Genomic DNA, 15,251 nt, shown 5'->3' on the forward strand with positions numbered 1-15,251 from the left:
CAGTCCATGACTCCAGTGATCTGTCAAGGCCGTTGTGGAAATCGTGCACCGCTACGGCATATCGGAGTTGAGTCGCAAGTATACGAGGGCACAGTGATTTGAGGATTCGATCTGTACTGCAAGTCTGCCTTTTCACCTTTATACCGAACATCTGAGACGGCTGTTGTGGTGGTAGAGGATGGCGTATCGTTCCATGAGGATGAGTAAGTGGTGTAGCTTCTGTCACGACCGTCCACGGCGACCATGCTTGCTGAGATTCACCTTAACCTGTGATGCCTCCAAGGGATCAAAGGTCAAAGGTGATACTTGCAGGCAACTCGTAGGCAAGTCGAGATGTTGCCACACGCCCCTGTATAACATGCTATAGTAAGTAAAGAATGCTCAGATCTTGCAGGGAGGCTATGGTAGGTTGTAACACTACCTTAACCAGGCATGTGATATAACACTGTAATGCTCGGCTTCTTCGTTCGATGTAGTGTGTGCCCGGATGTAGGTTCTTACTTGCTCTTTCTCCACGATCTGCTTTTCCTTGCAAACAAGATGAGGAGGTGGTCAAGTGGCTGCTTTGTTGTTCCTTCCCTGTTTCGTGCAACTTCACTTCACGCACATCAAGATTTAACAGACACCTCACATTGTATGTGTCTTAATCATCTCCCAAACTCATCCACACCAGCAATACTATCAAAGTTGAAACCACACTGTCAATACCGCACGCCTTCCAGAACAACAACGCTGGTCGACACAGTCGCAACGATGTGTCGGCAGCTTTTCGTGCATCATGGACGTTGCGAACATATGTCTATCATTGTCCGACAGTGCGATTTGGCGACATCACCGTTGAACACCATTTATTGTGAAAATTACAAGGCTGCGCGTTTACATTCCGACTCCAGCTGTGCAGGAAGCTACTGCAAAGTACAAGAAGTCAATACCGAGCGCGCCACTTTCCTGCTACAGCAGCTGCGCCTTGATCTGTCAGATCTCAGGAAAGTAGCACGGTTACATCAGTATCATGGCAAGGTTGCTGCTCTAAATTGTCTGCAGGGTAATCCTGTCCAGAGATCGAGAGAGGAGCAGCATCTCAAACAGTTAAAGCAGGAGATGAAGGTGCTGCACGGCAAAAGGGAGCGTCTGCAACACCATATACGCGTACTACGTCTGATGCTGGGAATTGGCAAACCTATTGCGAAGGAATTGCCAAAGGATCCTCGAACACCAAGTTCGCAGAGAGATTTTCCCTCTACTGTCCTGCCAACTCCATCGTCCCTGAGCAGAAGCCCAATCAGAACTGTGCAGCCTTTGGCAGGAACGCTAGAAGCCGCGAACGGTGACGAATCACTATTCGGCGACATCGCAGACGTCAGATATAGGTCCGAGATGGACTGCCACTCCTCGCCAGCATCACCACGCTCAACAAGGTCTGGCCGAAATGGTAACATGGCAACAACAGGCTTCGATTTGGATGAAAACGCTACTGCAGCAATGAGGCCTGTCCACGCCAGAGCCCTTTCGACAACCTCACAAGCAACGAGCACCCTACGCATAGATGTGGGGTACAGTCCATCAGACCTTGTACATTCACATCCGAGAAGGATCGCTCTCGAAGTCTCGAATATGACTCAAAGATCAAGAAACAGGAGAAGGCTCAGGGGTCGAAAGGAAAAACGTTCCGAACAGACTTCAATGTCTATACGTCGCAGCGGTCGACTGTCAGGCAAAGACAAAAAGAACTACGCAGAGTCATCGGATGAGGAAAGAGTGGAACTTTCTGATGCACGAGCAATGAGTACAGAGCCACGCTCACGAAACCCCGGCATCATGTTCACCAGAAAGGCCAGTGGAAGGAAGCGGCGTGCGCCAAGCGAGGAGGACGAGCTAAACATGAGTTCAGCCTCGGACTCCGATTACAGTGACTGGGAAGAATCGTTCCGAGATAGTGTAGGAGACGGAGGCGAGTCTAACATCGAAGAAGAACAAGCTGAGCGCTCTCCTCTGACTCAAAGGACGAATACCCGTGACGCTAACAAGCGGATGACGAGAACGAACTCTTACAAGGCCACTGCAGCAGCTCTCCAACAGGCAAAGAGAGACCAAACTAAAGCAAATTATGTCAATCGTGACAGTCACGACCAACAGCAGAGACTGACGAGTAAACCCAAGATTGAAGTGGCATCACAGGCGTCCAGGACGCTTCGTGGTACCATTCCAGCATCATCGCTTGACGACCACCGAATGCAGCACAATAACCGCACCAACTCGCTTCGTGATCAGCACCAGTTCACTTTCATCCACAACGGACCCGCGCTGTCCTTCACCCAAACTCCACCACATGCTCCATCGATGACACCAAACCCAGTAAACCACAACTTCCCTTCAGAAGCCCCTGCGCAGCAAGGACTGTATGTATACCCTGCTCCAAGCAACAGTGCACGACCATGCAGCAGCGCACCAATTGCACCCATGGCTCACATGCTGTCTGCCTCGCCCTCGGCTGCGGTCCAGCAGTCTCTTGGTTTCAGTCCTCACAACTCCCCGGCAGAGTTGGGTCATCGTGGGGCTCAGTCTGCGGATGATAGAGAAGGGTCTGGGGACTTGGAGTTTGATGACTTCTTCGATATGGATATGGAAGGGTGATGGCTGGGCTGGTCTCGGGTTGTGGGATTGCTTTGTAGTGCATGTCGACATATGACGAAGAAAAGTAAGGTGAAGGATGGATGGGATACGAGGCATGTCTATTGGCTTGATGGGCGAGAGGGGAGCACACGAAGGCAAGGTCGAGCTAGTACCTAGTGGCCCAACCAGCAGAAGGCGAGCAAGCGACACGAGGGAGTATCTCTCAGTTATCGGAGTGAAGCTGTAGTAATGGTCGACTAGAGACGGATGAATGATGAACAATGGGGTGCAGTAGCATGTTTAGCGACTCGATGAGCCTCTAAGAATTGACCAAACGAGGGACAGGTCGAAATAGTCTCATGATCCAACAGGCAGAAAAATGAGCAAGAAACACAATTTGACGGAAGAGTCTGTCTTTCTGGTCTGTTGTCTTAACAATTGTCTATTCGACTGCTGCCTGACACATTTTTGCTCTGACATGCTGTGCAAGAAAAAAGAAGGGAAAAGGGGAATCCTTGTCATCATCATAAACACAACCACCAACACCCGCCACCGCTGTCCTATCCCGTTGCTGCTGCTGCTGCTGCTGCTGCTGCCGCTGCTGTTTGCCAGAATCTGGTCTTTGTATATATGAAAAATGGGGAAGGGTATCAAATGCTCGATATCGTGGATGATAATAAGACACAGTAATATGAATGAAAAAAGTCAAAGAGGAAGGAAAAAGAGGAAGAAAGGAGAGCATCACGATTGGTCAAGAGTCTCTCTTGCGCCTGTTTAGGACTCTCCTTGATTCGTCTGTCGTCGTCGAGATCTGGCGGTCGATCTCGTTGTTGCGGCCCTGTACGAGAGCACAACGAGAACGGCAACCTCGCGTCGTCCAGGAACAGAAATCATGTAGCGATGGAGATACTACAACGACTAGGAGGAACGACGAAGATGAGAAGCACGAAGACGGAATCTCTGTCGCTTTGCTCGTTTTTTCTCTTCTTGATTTCTTCAACGTTGACGAAGGATTTCTGCAAAAGGAGAGCCGGCGAGTCTTTAGTATAGGCCCGTATCCGTAATGGGAGATATGCTGTTGAAGAGGAATAGAGATTGCGCACCTGTCAGGAACTCCTCACTGGAAGCGAGTATTCGTGTTAGCTTTGACTGGTTCTCCTGGACCTGGTTTTGGGGAAGAAAGGAGCAACTCACAAGCTCAGTGTGATGTATCCGTCACGATCGGAGTCGTATTTCTTGAACACATCAGTCATGCGTTTCAGACTAATGCAAGTCTGCACGAAAAGGTCAAAACTCAAGCCCTTTTCCCTGCCCACGTCGTCGCCTCTGCCGCCGACGTTCTTCGCAAAGGTCGAGAAGAGCAAATGCACGAACTGCGGGCTGAGTCTGTAGCCGAAAGTGACGAGCGAGTCTGAAAACTCGGAGAAATTGATGTTGCCGCTCCTGTCGACGTCGAAGCGGTCGAAGAGGGCGCGCCAGGCGGCCAAGAAGCCCCATAGACCGCAGAACTCGTCGAAGTTGATGCTGCCGCTTCGGTCCGTGTCGAACATGCGTATCATCATCCTGACCGTGTGCGTGTCGAAGGCTGTGTAGTCGCCATTGACGAGGGCGCTGCGCAAGCTGGACTCGGAGAGCTGGCCGCTGCGGTCTTTGTCTACGGCGCAGAACAGAGGCCATAGGGCATCACGGTCGTTGGCGGCTGGCGCGGGTGGTCCCACGGTCGGTGGACGCTGGTTTTGGGGGATCGGCGGCCGGTTGTGGTAGCTGGTTGGGGGTGGACCGGCTGCTTGCGGTGGTGGTGACGCGTAAGGGTTTCTTGCAGGAGGTGGAGGACCACCGCCACCGCCACCGCCACCACCTGGAGGTGCTACGCTACCGCTGCCGTATCGCTGTGGAGGTTGCGAGTTGTAGCTTTGCTGCTGCTGTGGTGGAGGTGGCGCAGTCCCATGTGTTTGCGACGGATGACGTTGCGGTCCAGGATGGCCGTCGTAGCGGCCTGAACTCTGTCGGCCGTCGTTGTAGTTCTGTGAAGCAGGCCCTGATGTTGCGTATCCTGAAGCTGGCGGCGGAGGTCGCGACGAGGATGAGTGGCGATCGTCGTATCTACCGTTCTGTGGACCTGACGCATTATTCGCATGTCCTGAAGGTCGGCTGTGTAGCATCGCTGCTGCTTGTTCGGGCTCCGCGTGTCTGCGTCAAGAATGTCTCAGCGAGCTGCTTGCTTGTTGCATTATATCAGAGTCGTGCAGTCGATTACGTACGCAGGTAGTGCATCGGGATTACCACTGTATCTCCCACTATACGCCATTGCCTCGATTGTGTGTGCGAATGGAGCAGTCGCGCAGTGGACTATGATACGACAGGGATTCGGGAAGGTAAGGAGCGAACGAGCTTCGTTGCGAACAAGACGTCTTTTGCGCTCGTTGTTTAGCTAGCATAAGAGTGGGTAAGGTAGGTAGTGGAGTATATATAAGGTCATTAAAGGTTACCTCAACAAGATAACAAGTCTAAAGGTAAAGTAAAGAGGGGAGAATGAGGGGGGCAAAGTGAACTGTGCTTGCGCCGTCTAGTCGCTATTTATCTTCGACCTGACCGGTCATTCTTATTCGCCTTCACTGTTTCTACCCCTTCGGTCTGCCTTGAAGACAGTCTTTCAAGAGCGAGGCCATGTGCCTCTTTGCGACTTGTACAAAGTATTCAACATTTCCATCTATCACCGGTCTATCTAGTCCATCATCGATATCAGAGCTCGAGTACTGCACAATCATCGAGTTGCGCGTCCATGTCCCTCCTCTCGTTCGCGACTTGCGCAAGCAGGTGAAGACATGGGTCGCCCTGACCAGCTGACGTCGTGGGCCTCCCTTAGTCACCCGCGACTCGCGTTTGTACCTTGCTTTCCATGTCAATTCAGGCAACGCGACTTAAGGTTAACAGGGTTAGCTCACACCGTTTGCCCTCGTGCGAGTTACTTTATAGCTCTTCTGATAACGCATCTTGGATTGTCCTTGTAGATGAAGCATTGCACAACGCTGCCTTGATTACAAACTGACACCGTTGGCCTTCTCAAGTCTCACACGGCTTGCGCGCTGGTTCTACAGGTCGAGATCACATGGTTCCATCTCTGCCCGTACATTTTCCCGCTATATGCTGCCATCAAATGCTTTGACACTGTTCGCGCGCCGTGGCTGACCCATCAGCAAATCCTGACTTGCGGGCTACTTTCTCTCACGGAAGAGGATGGGGTTCGTTCTATTATTACTGTTTGTTCATAAAATTCTGGCCGAAACTCGTCGGCCATACCCAGCACGGATGCTGCTCTTCCTTGCAACGTCCTGAAGACGTTCAATAGGACGCCTTACGACAATTCGCCTTGCAATCGCTCGTCCGGCCGATCTAGATCATGGACGCCCCGGAGTGAGTCAACCCTCAAGTTTTCGGTCGCTTGCCGCTGCCACCATTATCTTCTTCCGCCTTCCGCTTCCTTTCTTCGTCATCAAATCCGGGGCCTTTCAGTGCGATTGGTGTTTGGAAATTCAACGGGCTAGGCATCATGTTGTTGTCCTTGCCGAACCAGGCATCTGGCCAGAACGTCGACGGGCTCGGCAGCATCTGGTTGCCGTCCATGACTCTACTGGGCAGAGCGGACAGTGGCGTCTCAATGTGCTCTCGTTCGCGGTTGACATGTGGATTTGTACTCATCGGAGGCGGTGGCCGCGCGAAGGGGTTAGGTGGTCCGGTGGCGCCTGCAGATAATATGGTATTCGCAGATGGTGAAGGAGGTGGCAGGACAACAGTCGACTGCCCTGCTCGCATCGGGGTTGGCCCTGCCGAGTGCGCCGTTCCTTTGGGCGAAGAACCTCCAGCTGTGCTACCAGCATCTGACTGTTCGCTAGGGATCTGTACCTTGAGCCTGGGGCGCTTGGCCTCGGACGCCACCAGCGGTCGAGAAGGTGGAGGGATGGTAGGCGTTGACGCCGTCCGCGGCAGCTGTTGACCAGGAATAGGTGGAGGGGGAAACGCAGATTGCTGCATCGGTGGTTCGCTGGTTTGTGCTACCTGCGGAGGCGTGTTCGCTCTTTCCCGTGACATGCCAGCCACATCCGTGGAATGTGGTCTCGCGCCCTCCATCTTGATGCTGGTGTCTATTCTGTCGTTGCTGTGACTCGTCGAGCCCCAATGCTGCGCCAAGAGCGATCTGCTGTCATCGATAGGCGTGAATATGCTGTGGGACTTGGAATGAGCCGGCAGAGGCTTGGGTTGTGGTAGAGGCGGACTCTGGAATGAGCCCTGATCCGGTTGAGGGGTCGTGTTCACGCTTCTCACAGCACCAGCGGCCGCACCCTGCTGATTGTGTTGCTGTGGCGGCATGCTTTGCGGATGTCGGGGGCCCATAGACTGCGGCATCTGCTGCTGTTGCTGCTGTTGCTGCTGTTGCTGCTGTTGCTGCTGCATATGGTTCATGTATTGTGGAGGAACTGATTGTCGACGCTGTTGCTCTTGGATGTATGCCTGATGCGCCTGGACCGCTGCTATTTGCTGATGAGTAGTTGGAGGATAGCCTGGGTGGAATTGTGGTGGTTGCACGGGGTATGGCTGAGGAGTAGACCGTTGCTGCATCACGGGGCCGTGTTGCGGGTGATATGGTGGATTCGGAGAGTAAGCATATGTTGGCTGTGGTGGAGGTGCCTGTGACGGGGTACCCATATGTTGTTGCGGCACAAGGTTTGAGCTGGTGCGACGGATGTGTGACAATCTCGAGGCAGGACGGGACGAATTCGGTTGGGGGGTGACTACACGCTGAGGGAAGGCTGGTATAACACCATTCCCGATAGGAGGTGAGGCAGACGGGGTGGCATTACGCATGTGTTGCAGACCAGGCTGGTTTTGTAGGGGGTGGTGTTGTTGATGCATGTGAGGCTGATGCTGTTGCTGCTGGTGCTGATGCGGCATCATCCCCGGCCCTGGCGTTCCTGACGGCGAGTTCGAGTGTCGAGCGGGCGAGCCAACATTGTCTTCATCATCTTCCTCCTCATCCCCTGCTCCTCCTTTGCCTGCGAAATCGCTAGGGCCCTTGTGCTCATGGGCGGCGCCATACTGTAATACGCGTTAGCCAACGACGATAACTAGAACATGTCAAGGATACGGGCAAGACGAACGTAGTGATGGCGGCCGATAATATCATTGATGTCGGTGGATGAGAACTCATACAATTTCTTGTTGTTTCCAAAGATGATGACGGCGACGTCGACCGAGCAGAGCACACTGAGTTCGTACGCCTTCTTGAAGAGACCGCCCTTGCGCTTCAAGAATGTGCTGCGCAATGTGTTAGCATTCCGATAACCCATATGGCAGCGCCGCGTCGTCGTCGTCGAAACGGCTGCGAGCCAGGCTTCTTGCTTACACTGAACGGTTCCTGTCGTCCTTGATAGGCCTGATCTCGATCTTTCTACGACCCATCGCGCTTTGGCCGAGCGGACGCGATCTGAGACGAGGCGAATCGAGCCAGACGAGAATAAAATAGGGATGCAACTACTTTGCACTTTACCAGAGATCGACAAAGTGCTTCATGAAAAGTCCAAGTCCAGGTCCAGGTTGAGGTCCAGATCTGGGTATTGGTGCAGCAGGTCGACACACAACTGTGTGGCACATACAAAAATGTCCGATTAATCGTAGACTAAGTGTCGTAGGTGCCTCGTATATTGACAACGTTTGGTGGAGCCAGAGTTTCGGCAACGGTGGGTTAAGGTGGTCAAGGTGGGCAAAAATAGCAGCAGCAGCGTCGGTCGGCGGAGTATGAGCGACAGCAGCGAGGGAAGAAGCAGTGACGGCGGCAGCGAGGAAACAAGCAACTGGCTGCCAGATGATCAACTCTCGCAACAAGAGGCGCGACGAATACAGTACAGTATCGACAGAGACGGCGCGCAGAGGCTGGGCGGTGAGCTATCTCCAAAAGGAACCTGAATGAATAGCGGATAAAAGGTGCTTAAGGTACATGTACTTTTACTGGACACGAAGTACAGTAGCAGCGACAGCAGCAGTATCCGTAGTTCAAGCACTCCCTCTCTGATGTCGGCGAAGGCTTCTCTTTCCAAAACCCCAAGCGCCTGAACAGCAGCCGCCTTCGTTTCTAAATAAAGAGCAAAACCTGAAGGCTGAGTCTCACGCACGGATCACGATTTTCCAAGCTGTTTCGAAATGGTTAGTCCGCCCTGCATCAGATGCGAGCTTTGCTTCGACCTGTCTCTGTTTTTCGCCACGCTAGCCGACCCTGCTGTCCTAATCCGTTTTGGGCCTGCCGTACCTTACTATCACTCTACAAAGTCCACGCTTACCGCGCTGCATCTACTCTCTCCAAGCCGCTAAGCTTCCGACATCCCTAATTATCACTTTGCGCATCGACCGTCGCGCTGTGAACGATCGGAAGAAGTCTACAAAGATTTCTCACGTTCGCGCAGGATGACTCTCTTGTTGTTGGGTCTTCAATTCTACCCCACCGGCGGATGATTCTCGTCGAGTGGATTTTCACTGAAGTGCGTGTCATCTGACCGCCATCTCGGGGTACGAAGTGTTTCTTGTACTGTACTTTGTGCTCTGTCGAGGCTTTCAGCTTCCCACAGTGGCTTTCGAACCAACCTCGCATCTGCACGTGGTCGGAAACATGATCCCGGCAAATGGCGGGGCCTAAAGATTTTGGTTCCATGTGCCCGCCCCGAAACAGGTCATTTAGCTGACAATATGCGGCCCAGCAATACCTCAGCTCACCGTACCACGCCTGCAGCTCTGATATACTGCTTCCGATTCGTTGATTCTGTAATTTTGTCTGTCTTCACGCTTTCCCTTTGCCTTGACTACCTACCTGATGCATGCATGCATACAGTTGACCATACAGCATGGCAAGCACGAAGGTTCTCGTGTGCGTGAGCATGGGAGGGAATCCCTGACGCGTGTCGCGATTCCTCGGTCGCAAGGTACACCGCGTATCACACACAAGACCAAGCCTTGGGGTACTGAAATGGTCGTTACATAGCACACGCAGTGACTCGAAGTAAGTCGAAAGTCGCTACATTTGTATTGTGACCCACGATCATGATGTTCATGATCCCTGTCGAGACATGTCGCTCTATGGTCATCAGTACGGGCGTCTTCATGACTCGGCTCTTCAAGTTTTAGGATTTCTTAAGGTCAAGGTGCAATCTACTGTGACCTACGACCTATACATTAATATTTAGTGTCAACGGTGCCTTCTTCGTCATGCTATGTGCAAGTCCTCTTCATATCGTCACCAGTATCTTGATGTTTCTACGCTCACTTGCCGTCACCGAGTCAATCGTTTGTCTTTTGCGCGCGACATACAGTAGTACGTAACCACATATTGCCGTATCAGTTCCCATACTCCATGTATGCCAAACCGTGTTATCTTCTTTTCTTACTTATCTCATGAGCTTAAGTCACTGTCTGGATGTTACACTATCATTAGTCCTTGCAAGCTTCCATGACTCCTGATAGTGAGTAATATACGCTGTGCTCGAGTAGACAAACATCGGCATGGTTGATTCAACAATGCCGCATTCGTGAGCCATTCCCTTCAACCAGTGATTCTATATCCTTGTCCTCTGTTGACCAGATCTACTGCCTCTGCGTCTCTCACTCAAGAGGGTGCTGCGTCGCAAGTGAGTCGACCTACGCGTAAGGACTCATAGGTCTTCATCAGATAAACGACCAGAAAACGTAAGACATGTCATCAGCATCCTACTGCTTGCAGGGACAACATCTACTCGAACTTCGTGGGGCACCTAATCAAGAAGTTCTGCTCAATCCGCCGTGTATAAGCCATTTGTACATTACGATGGCATGTCCCAGATTCGTGGTTCGATAGGTATGAAGCATTGACGGGACCTCAAGCTCTGTGGTATGATGGATCATCCATTGGGCAGAGACAGGGTCTGGCGCTGTACTGACTACTAAACGGAGCGATGATAGTTTCTTGCTAGAATAGGTATAGCTCTTTCTGTGCCACACCTTAAATTCGCGAACATGTGCCAAGCGGTGAAGCGGGCGAGTTTCATACTCGCCTCACTCTAACGGACATTAGGTTCCATGTAAGAGATTTAGCGGACGACCGTTAGAACCGTTGGACCCGCTCTAATCAAACATAAACGTGGAACCCAAGATGTTGTACTTCATTATCGTCGAATGTACTTGTACTTGTAGGGTGCCGGCGCGGCCCACTGGCAGCTTTTCTTACAGATCATTATGTGCTCCACAGAGGTCGATGGGCCAGTTGCGAGAGCTCAGATGGGCAGTGCTATGGCATTGTCTCCAATCAGTCCGCAGGTCACAGCTTCTGGCAAAGTGATCATCGCCAATGTGCTGGCGAAGGCTCTTATAACAACAAGTCTTAATTGTCGGGGAATACCATAGAGCCTATCAAATGGAAGGCAGATGCACAGGCCGGCGAGCTTAACTCAAAACCTGGAATAAGAGAGAACCCTGATCTCCACGCGTGCCCCTGCAACATTTGAAACAACGACGATAAACGCCAATTCCACTTCTGCTCGTATCATCTTTCTTCGTGATGGAAAGAGTAGACCCGTGGCTTGACACCCTCCCTTTCTGTGCAATCGCTCATCAGCCGCTTTGCTGTTGCTCGTAGCCTTGTGAGATTTCCTCGACGAAAAAAGAGCTGCGGAACCGAAAGATAGGTCGGACTCTAGCCACTAACGCCGGGGATCCTGCCGACGATCTACATCATTTATTTACCAGAAGTACAGTAAGGTACGGTATCTCTCCCTTTCATCACTTCGTTGGCCTCGATTAGTATCAGAAAAGCTAGGGCAACATATCTGCGAGACAGCGCACGCGATTCTTCATCTTCCTTCACGACTTTTCTCCCATCATTCACATTGACCTTGTCGTCATCGTTGTCGTGTACCTATTACTCACTGAGCCTCCAGCTGCATATACATTGTCGTCATTCACCAAACGGTGACATTCATTCATGTCTTGTGATTTCCGATACCAACGTCGCACTCTTACCGTACCATCTGCCATACAACGTTGAGAGCAGATTCACATTTGGGCAAGTGTCATCTATCCGTCTGCTAGATCTTCTCGTACCCTTCTTGGCCACGACAGCAACTGCGCAATGACATTCTTCTCTCGCGTCTTCAAGCATAAAGATGCATCGGGGGCGGCAAGCAAAAGGCACCCTCAGGCATCGCCGATCAATGGCCATGCTGTGGTCCCGGTGAAGCCCAAGTTCACTGCAACATGGACGAGCAAGGAAGTGGATCCCGAGGAAGTGCGAGAACTCATACATGCCTGTACGCTGGAGATGAAGTCAAGAGCCGAAGCCTTGAACTCTCCATTTCTTTTGCTGCCCTTTCGTCCCGGAACAGACACCAGTCCAGCGCGAGTGTTCATCAACAACTTCTACACGGGAAACCACAATGGTTATTCATCTTATACCGGAGCGAGTCTACGCAAGGAATTGGTTCTTACCGAAGCCGCTGTCATTTGCAGTGTCCTGAAATGGTGCTGGTCGAGGTTGCCTGGGGGTGTCGTGACTTGGAGCACCTATGAAGGCTTTCGCATGGGAGAGAAGGACTCACTAATGGCCCGACATGCCTTCGACACTCTGATTCCTCTGAGCGTTGACTCACCCGCGCGGAAAGACATCATCTACGACTTTTACGATCTTCTGGCAGCTGTGGCTGCACATGCTAAATCCAACGGACTCGGTGGAAGAAAGCTATCGCGAATGGCCGGCTGGTGGGCTTTCGAGCACTCGGACGACGGCAAAGGTTTCGATGGAGGATACAAATCCTGGGCAACGTCAGAATTAATCGTCCCTCTGAGATTTTACCATGTGTACTGACCGCTTCCTAGGGCTGCTGATGCGTCGAGTCACCTATTCTTTGCCTACCTGCGATCATTGGAGCCCGAGTCACTGGATGGATTCACGGGCATCAATGCTCTCCCGCGTTCGCTCCAATCGCTACTTGCCCAGACCGACTATCCGCCTGAAACTCCTTCGCTTTTGCAAAGGAGAACGCATAAGGTGGTCATGCTCGTCGAAAAAGTCTCACCAGGTCCTTTCGCGCTTCTGAGACGGGCAAAGCACTTCGACTACAAAGATGAGGAACTACAAGTCTTTTCCGACTACGATGACCCGGTCCAAGCGCTGACAGAGGAATGTAAGCGAGTTCTCGCTTGTATAGCCCTGGCGAATCAGTCGACCGCTGCGCGCTCTCGTAGCGGTATGAATCTGACACTCGAGGGGCTGACAAGCAAACCCGACGAATCGTGGTCGCGCTTCCAAGACTTCGGCTTTTCTGACTTCAGCGATACTGTGCAAGATGAGAAACCGGCCCCGAGTCGGGAGGGTTTGAGAACAGCGCCTCGATCGCGAGCCAATAACAAAGGTCGCCCGACGACACCTTCCTGGGCAGATTTCTTGAACACCGGATTTGCTGATGAGGACTCGACAAAGCCTGGCGCAGCGTCATTGCTTTTGCCGCCAGAGAAGATACTTCCACCACTGACAGGCAACACTCGCAAATCAACAGAAGGACTGGGCGACGAGAACCTGGAGCCTGGTGAACTCGCTAGTGTGACCACCTTTGACCTCGATGATACTTTCTGGTGGGTCTGGATCACCAGTCTAGCGACCGAAGAGCCTGCGGCACGCAAGTCTGTCTTTGGACGCTGTGCTCTGATAGAAACAGGCATTCTCGGTGGAAGATGGCTGGTCATGGAAGAACAGGTCAAGGGAGCTGTGACGGTGCCAGAGGAGGGTGCGTATCTTGTTGAGAAGAAGTCGCGCTTCGGCTTCTCACGACGAACCAAGGCCAATCGTAGGAAGTCTGGTGTGCCACAAAAGGCTCCCGAGCCACCAGCGGCTACTGAACGCGCCTTCTCTCCCGCCAAGGCGAGTATGTCTTCTGATCAGCAGGCAAGAATTAAAAATGCCGCTGCTGCGTTGGCTCAGCATTCTAAGGACTCGGATCAGGACTCTCAGACACAGCGCCGGGGCCGACACGACGATGCGTATTCCACAAAGACCAACAGTATCATGACTCTCGGTCTGACTAGCGAAGCAGGCCCAGCCATGAAATGGGCCCGAGACTTTGATCGGGATGTCATTCGCAAGCAATATCTCGGTGATGGCTTTGCTGGTAAGGGCAGTGGTTCGGAAGAAGCTCTGTCGCAAGTCGCCGAGTCCGTGGCCTCTCCACGCTCTGAAGCTCCGACGCCTCTACCAGTAGAAGTGTCAGATCGGGAGCTTGCCTCTGTTCCCAAGCAGGAACATCAAGAACAAAAGTCGACAGCAAAGCCTGCGAAGAGCGAGATCCCGAAGCTGTACGAAAGTGCAAAGACAGTCGAACCGGTCACGAAACCCGAGAAGAAGATCAAGCCGGCGAAGGAACCGGTAGAGGCGCCTCCAGTAGTCCCCATTGCACCAGTACCAGCACCACAGCTTGAGCCGACTCAGCCAGAGCCGGAGCCCGAACTCACCCCAGCCCCAGAGCCAGCGCCAGAGCCAGCGCCAGCACCAATTGTAGCACCAGCACCTGCCGCACCCACGTCCAAGATTGAGAGGAAGCCTGTGCCCACGGCACCACGCCTGAACAACATCCATGACCATCCAGCTTTCAGAAATAAGAACATGAAACCTGCAGAAAAGGCAGCTAAACAGGCTTGGAGTTCCGACAAACCTTCCAGCCCCGAGGGCTTGAGGAAGCCCAACCAGGGAGGCTTTAGGAAGATGTTTGGGATGAAAAAGGACAAAACTCCAGTCATTGCTACCGGTCTGAACCCGCCATCTGACGCAAGTCTCGGCCGGAAAATGTCATTGCTGCGAAGGAAAACACCGACCGGAGCTCCACACAGCCCTACTGTCGCTGCCCCTGTCAGTCCTGCAGAGCCCTCGATTGATGATCGCTCAACCGACGCACCCACGCTCAAGGCAGAGGATCTTCTTGATTCCCCCGTAGGCGACAGACATCACTGGGATGAGAAGCATGATAGCACCGAGGCTGAGAGAGCCTTCTCGCAATTCGACCAAGGCCCAATTCGGGATGCGCCTGCCTTTACTCCCCGTGAGTCAATTGATTCCATTGACGCGCCAGATTCGATGCACTCTCCTGTAGACATTGATCACCTTGACGCTCCGGGCGCCTTTCCTGAGACCCCTCTTGAGTACCCTCGACCCATGGAGGTGTCTCATTACTATGACGCTGGATCGGAGAACTCCATGCCCATCAACGATCGTTGGGCACAGATCAAGAAGAACGCCGCTGAACGCGTGACTCGCATGAGCGAGGATCAAGCCAGCAGTAGACCAGCACAGAGCATTCTGACCGGAACCACCGAAGATGACGGCGAGACCAGTGGCGAGGAGAGTAAGTTAATCTTATCTTATTCGTTGCATCCTGCCTTACAAGATACTGACTTTGAACACAGCCATCGAAGCGAGAGTTGCTAGAATCAAGGCTCGCGTTGCAGAGCTTACCGGCAATCTTGAGCCACCAAGCACCACCGCTCGCTATTAGCGTGTACCTTGAAGCTTTACACCTGTCATAGATACCCCCCTTTTTTTCTTTTTGTCATTGTTTCTCTTGATTTTTGTGGTTTCG

The 15,251-nt window shown here is 52.4% G+C and overlaps 4 protein-coding genes across 4 annotated transcripts; 2 read left to right on the forward strand and 2 right to left on the reverse strand.

Moving 5' to 3' along the window:
* Positions 1 to 753: 753 nt before the first annotated feature.
* On the forward strand, positions 754 to 2,634 carry AAFC00_000955 (uncharacterized protein; the record flags this gene model as incomplete). Its single annotated transcript, XM_069347878.1, has 1 exon — positions 754 to 2,634. One exon carries the CDS (start codon positions 754 to 756, stop codon positions 2,632 to 2,634), a length of 1,881 nt encoding a protein of 626 aa, XP_069203545.1.
* A 1,020-nt stretch (positions 2,635 to 3,654) lies between these two features.
* AAFC00_000956 (uncharacterized protein) lies at positions 3,655 to 4,921 on the reverse strand (the record flags this gene model as incomplete). The annotated part of the gene is made up of 3 exons (XM_069340078.1): positions 3,655 to 3,733; positions 3,808 to 4,803; positions 4,875 to 4,921. The coding sequence occupies 3 exons, from the start codon at positions 4,919 to 4,921 to the stop codon at positions 3,655 to 3,657; spliced, it is 1,122 nt and encodes a 373-aa protein (XP_069203546.1).
* Positions 4,922 to 6,039: 1,118 nt separating this feature from the next.
* On the reverse strand, positions 6,040 to 8,070 carry AAFC00_000957 (uncharacterized protein; the record flags this gene model as incomplete). Its single annotated transcript, XM_069340079.1, has 3 exons — positions 6,040 to 7,707; positions 7,770 to 7,926; positions 8,015 to 8,070. 3 exons carry the CDS (start codon positions 8,068 to 8,070, stop codon positions 6,040 to 6,042), a joined length of 1,881 nt encoding a protein of 626 aa, XP_069203547.1.
* Positions 8,071 to 11,758: 3,688 nt separating this feature from the next.
* AAFC00_000958 (uncharacterized protein) lies at positions 11,759 to 15,167 on the forward strand (the record flags this gene model as incomplete). The annotated part of the gene is made up of 3 exons (XM_069340080.1): positions 11,759 to 12,447; positions 12,502 to 15,017; positions 15,079 to 15,167. The coding sequence occupies 3 exons, from the start codon at positions 11,759 to 11,761 to the stop codon at positions 15,165 to 15,167; spliced, it is 3,294 nt and encodes a 1,097-aa protein (XP_069203548.1).
* Positions 15,168 to 15,251: the final 84 nt, after the last annotated feature.

This window comes from Neodothiora populina (genome assembly GCF_041146345.1).
Source record: "Neodothiora populina strain CPC 39397 chromosome Unknown canker_contig_12, whole genome shotgun sequence".
NCBI classification, from domain to species: Eukaryota; Fungi; Ascomycota; class Dothideomycetes; order Dothideales; family Dothioraceae; genus Neodothiora; species Neodothiora populina.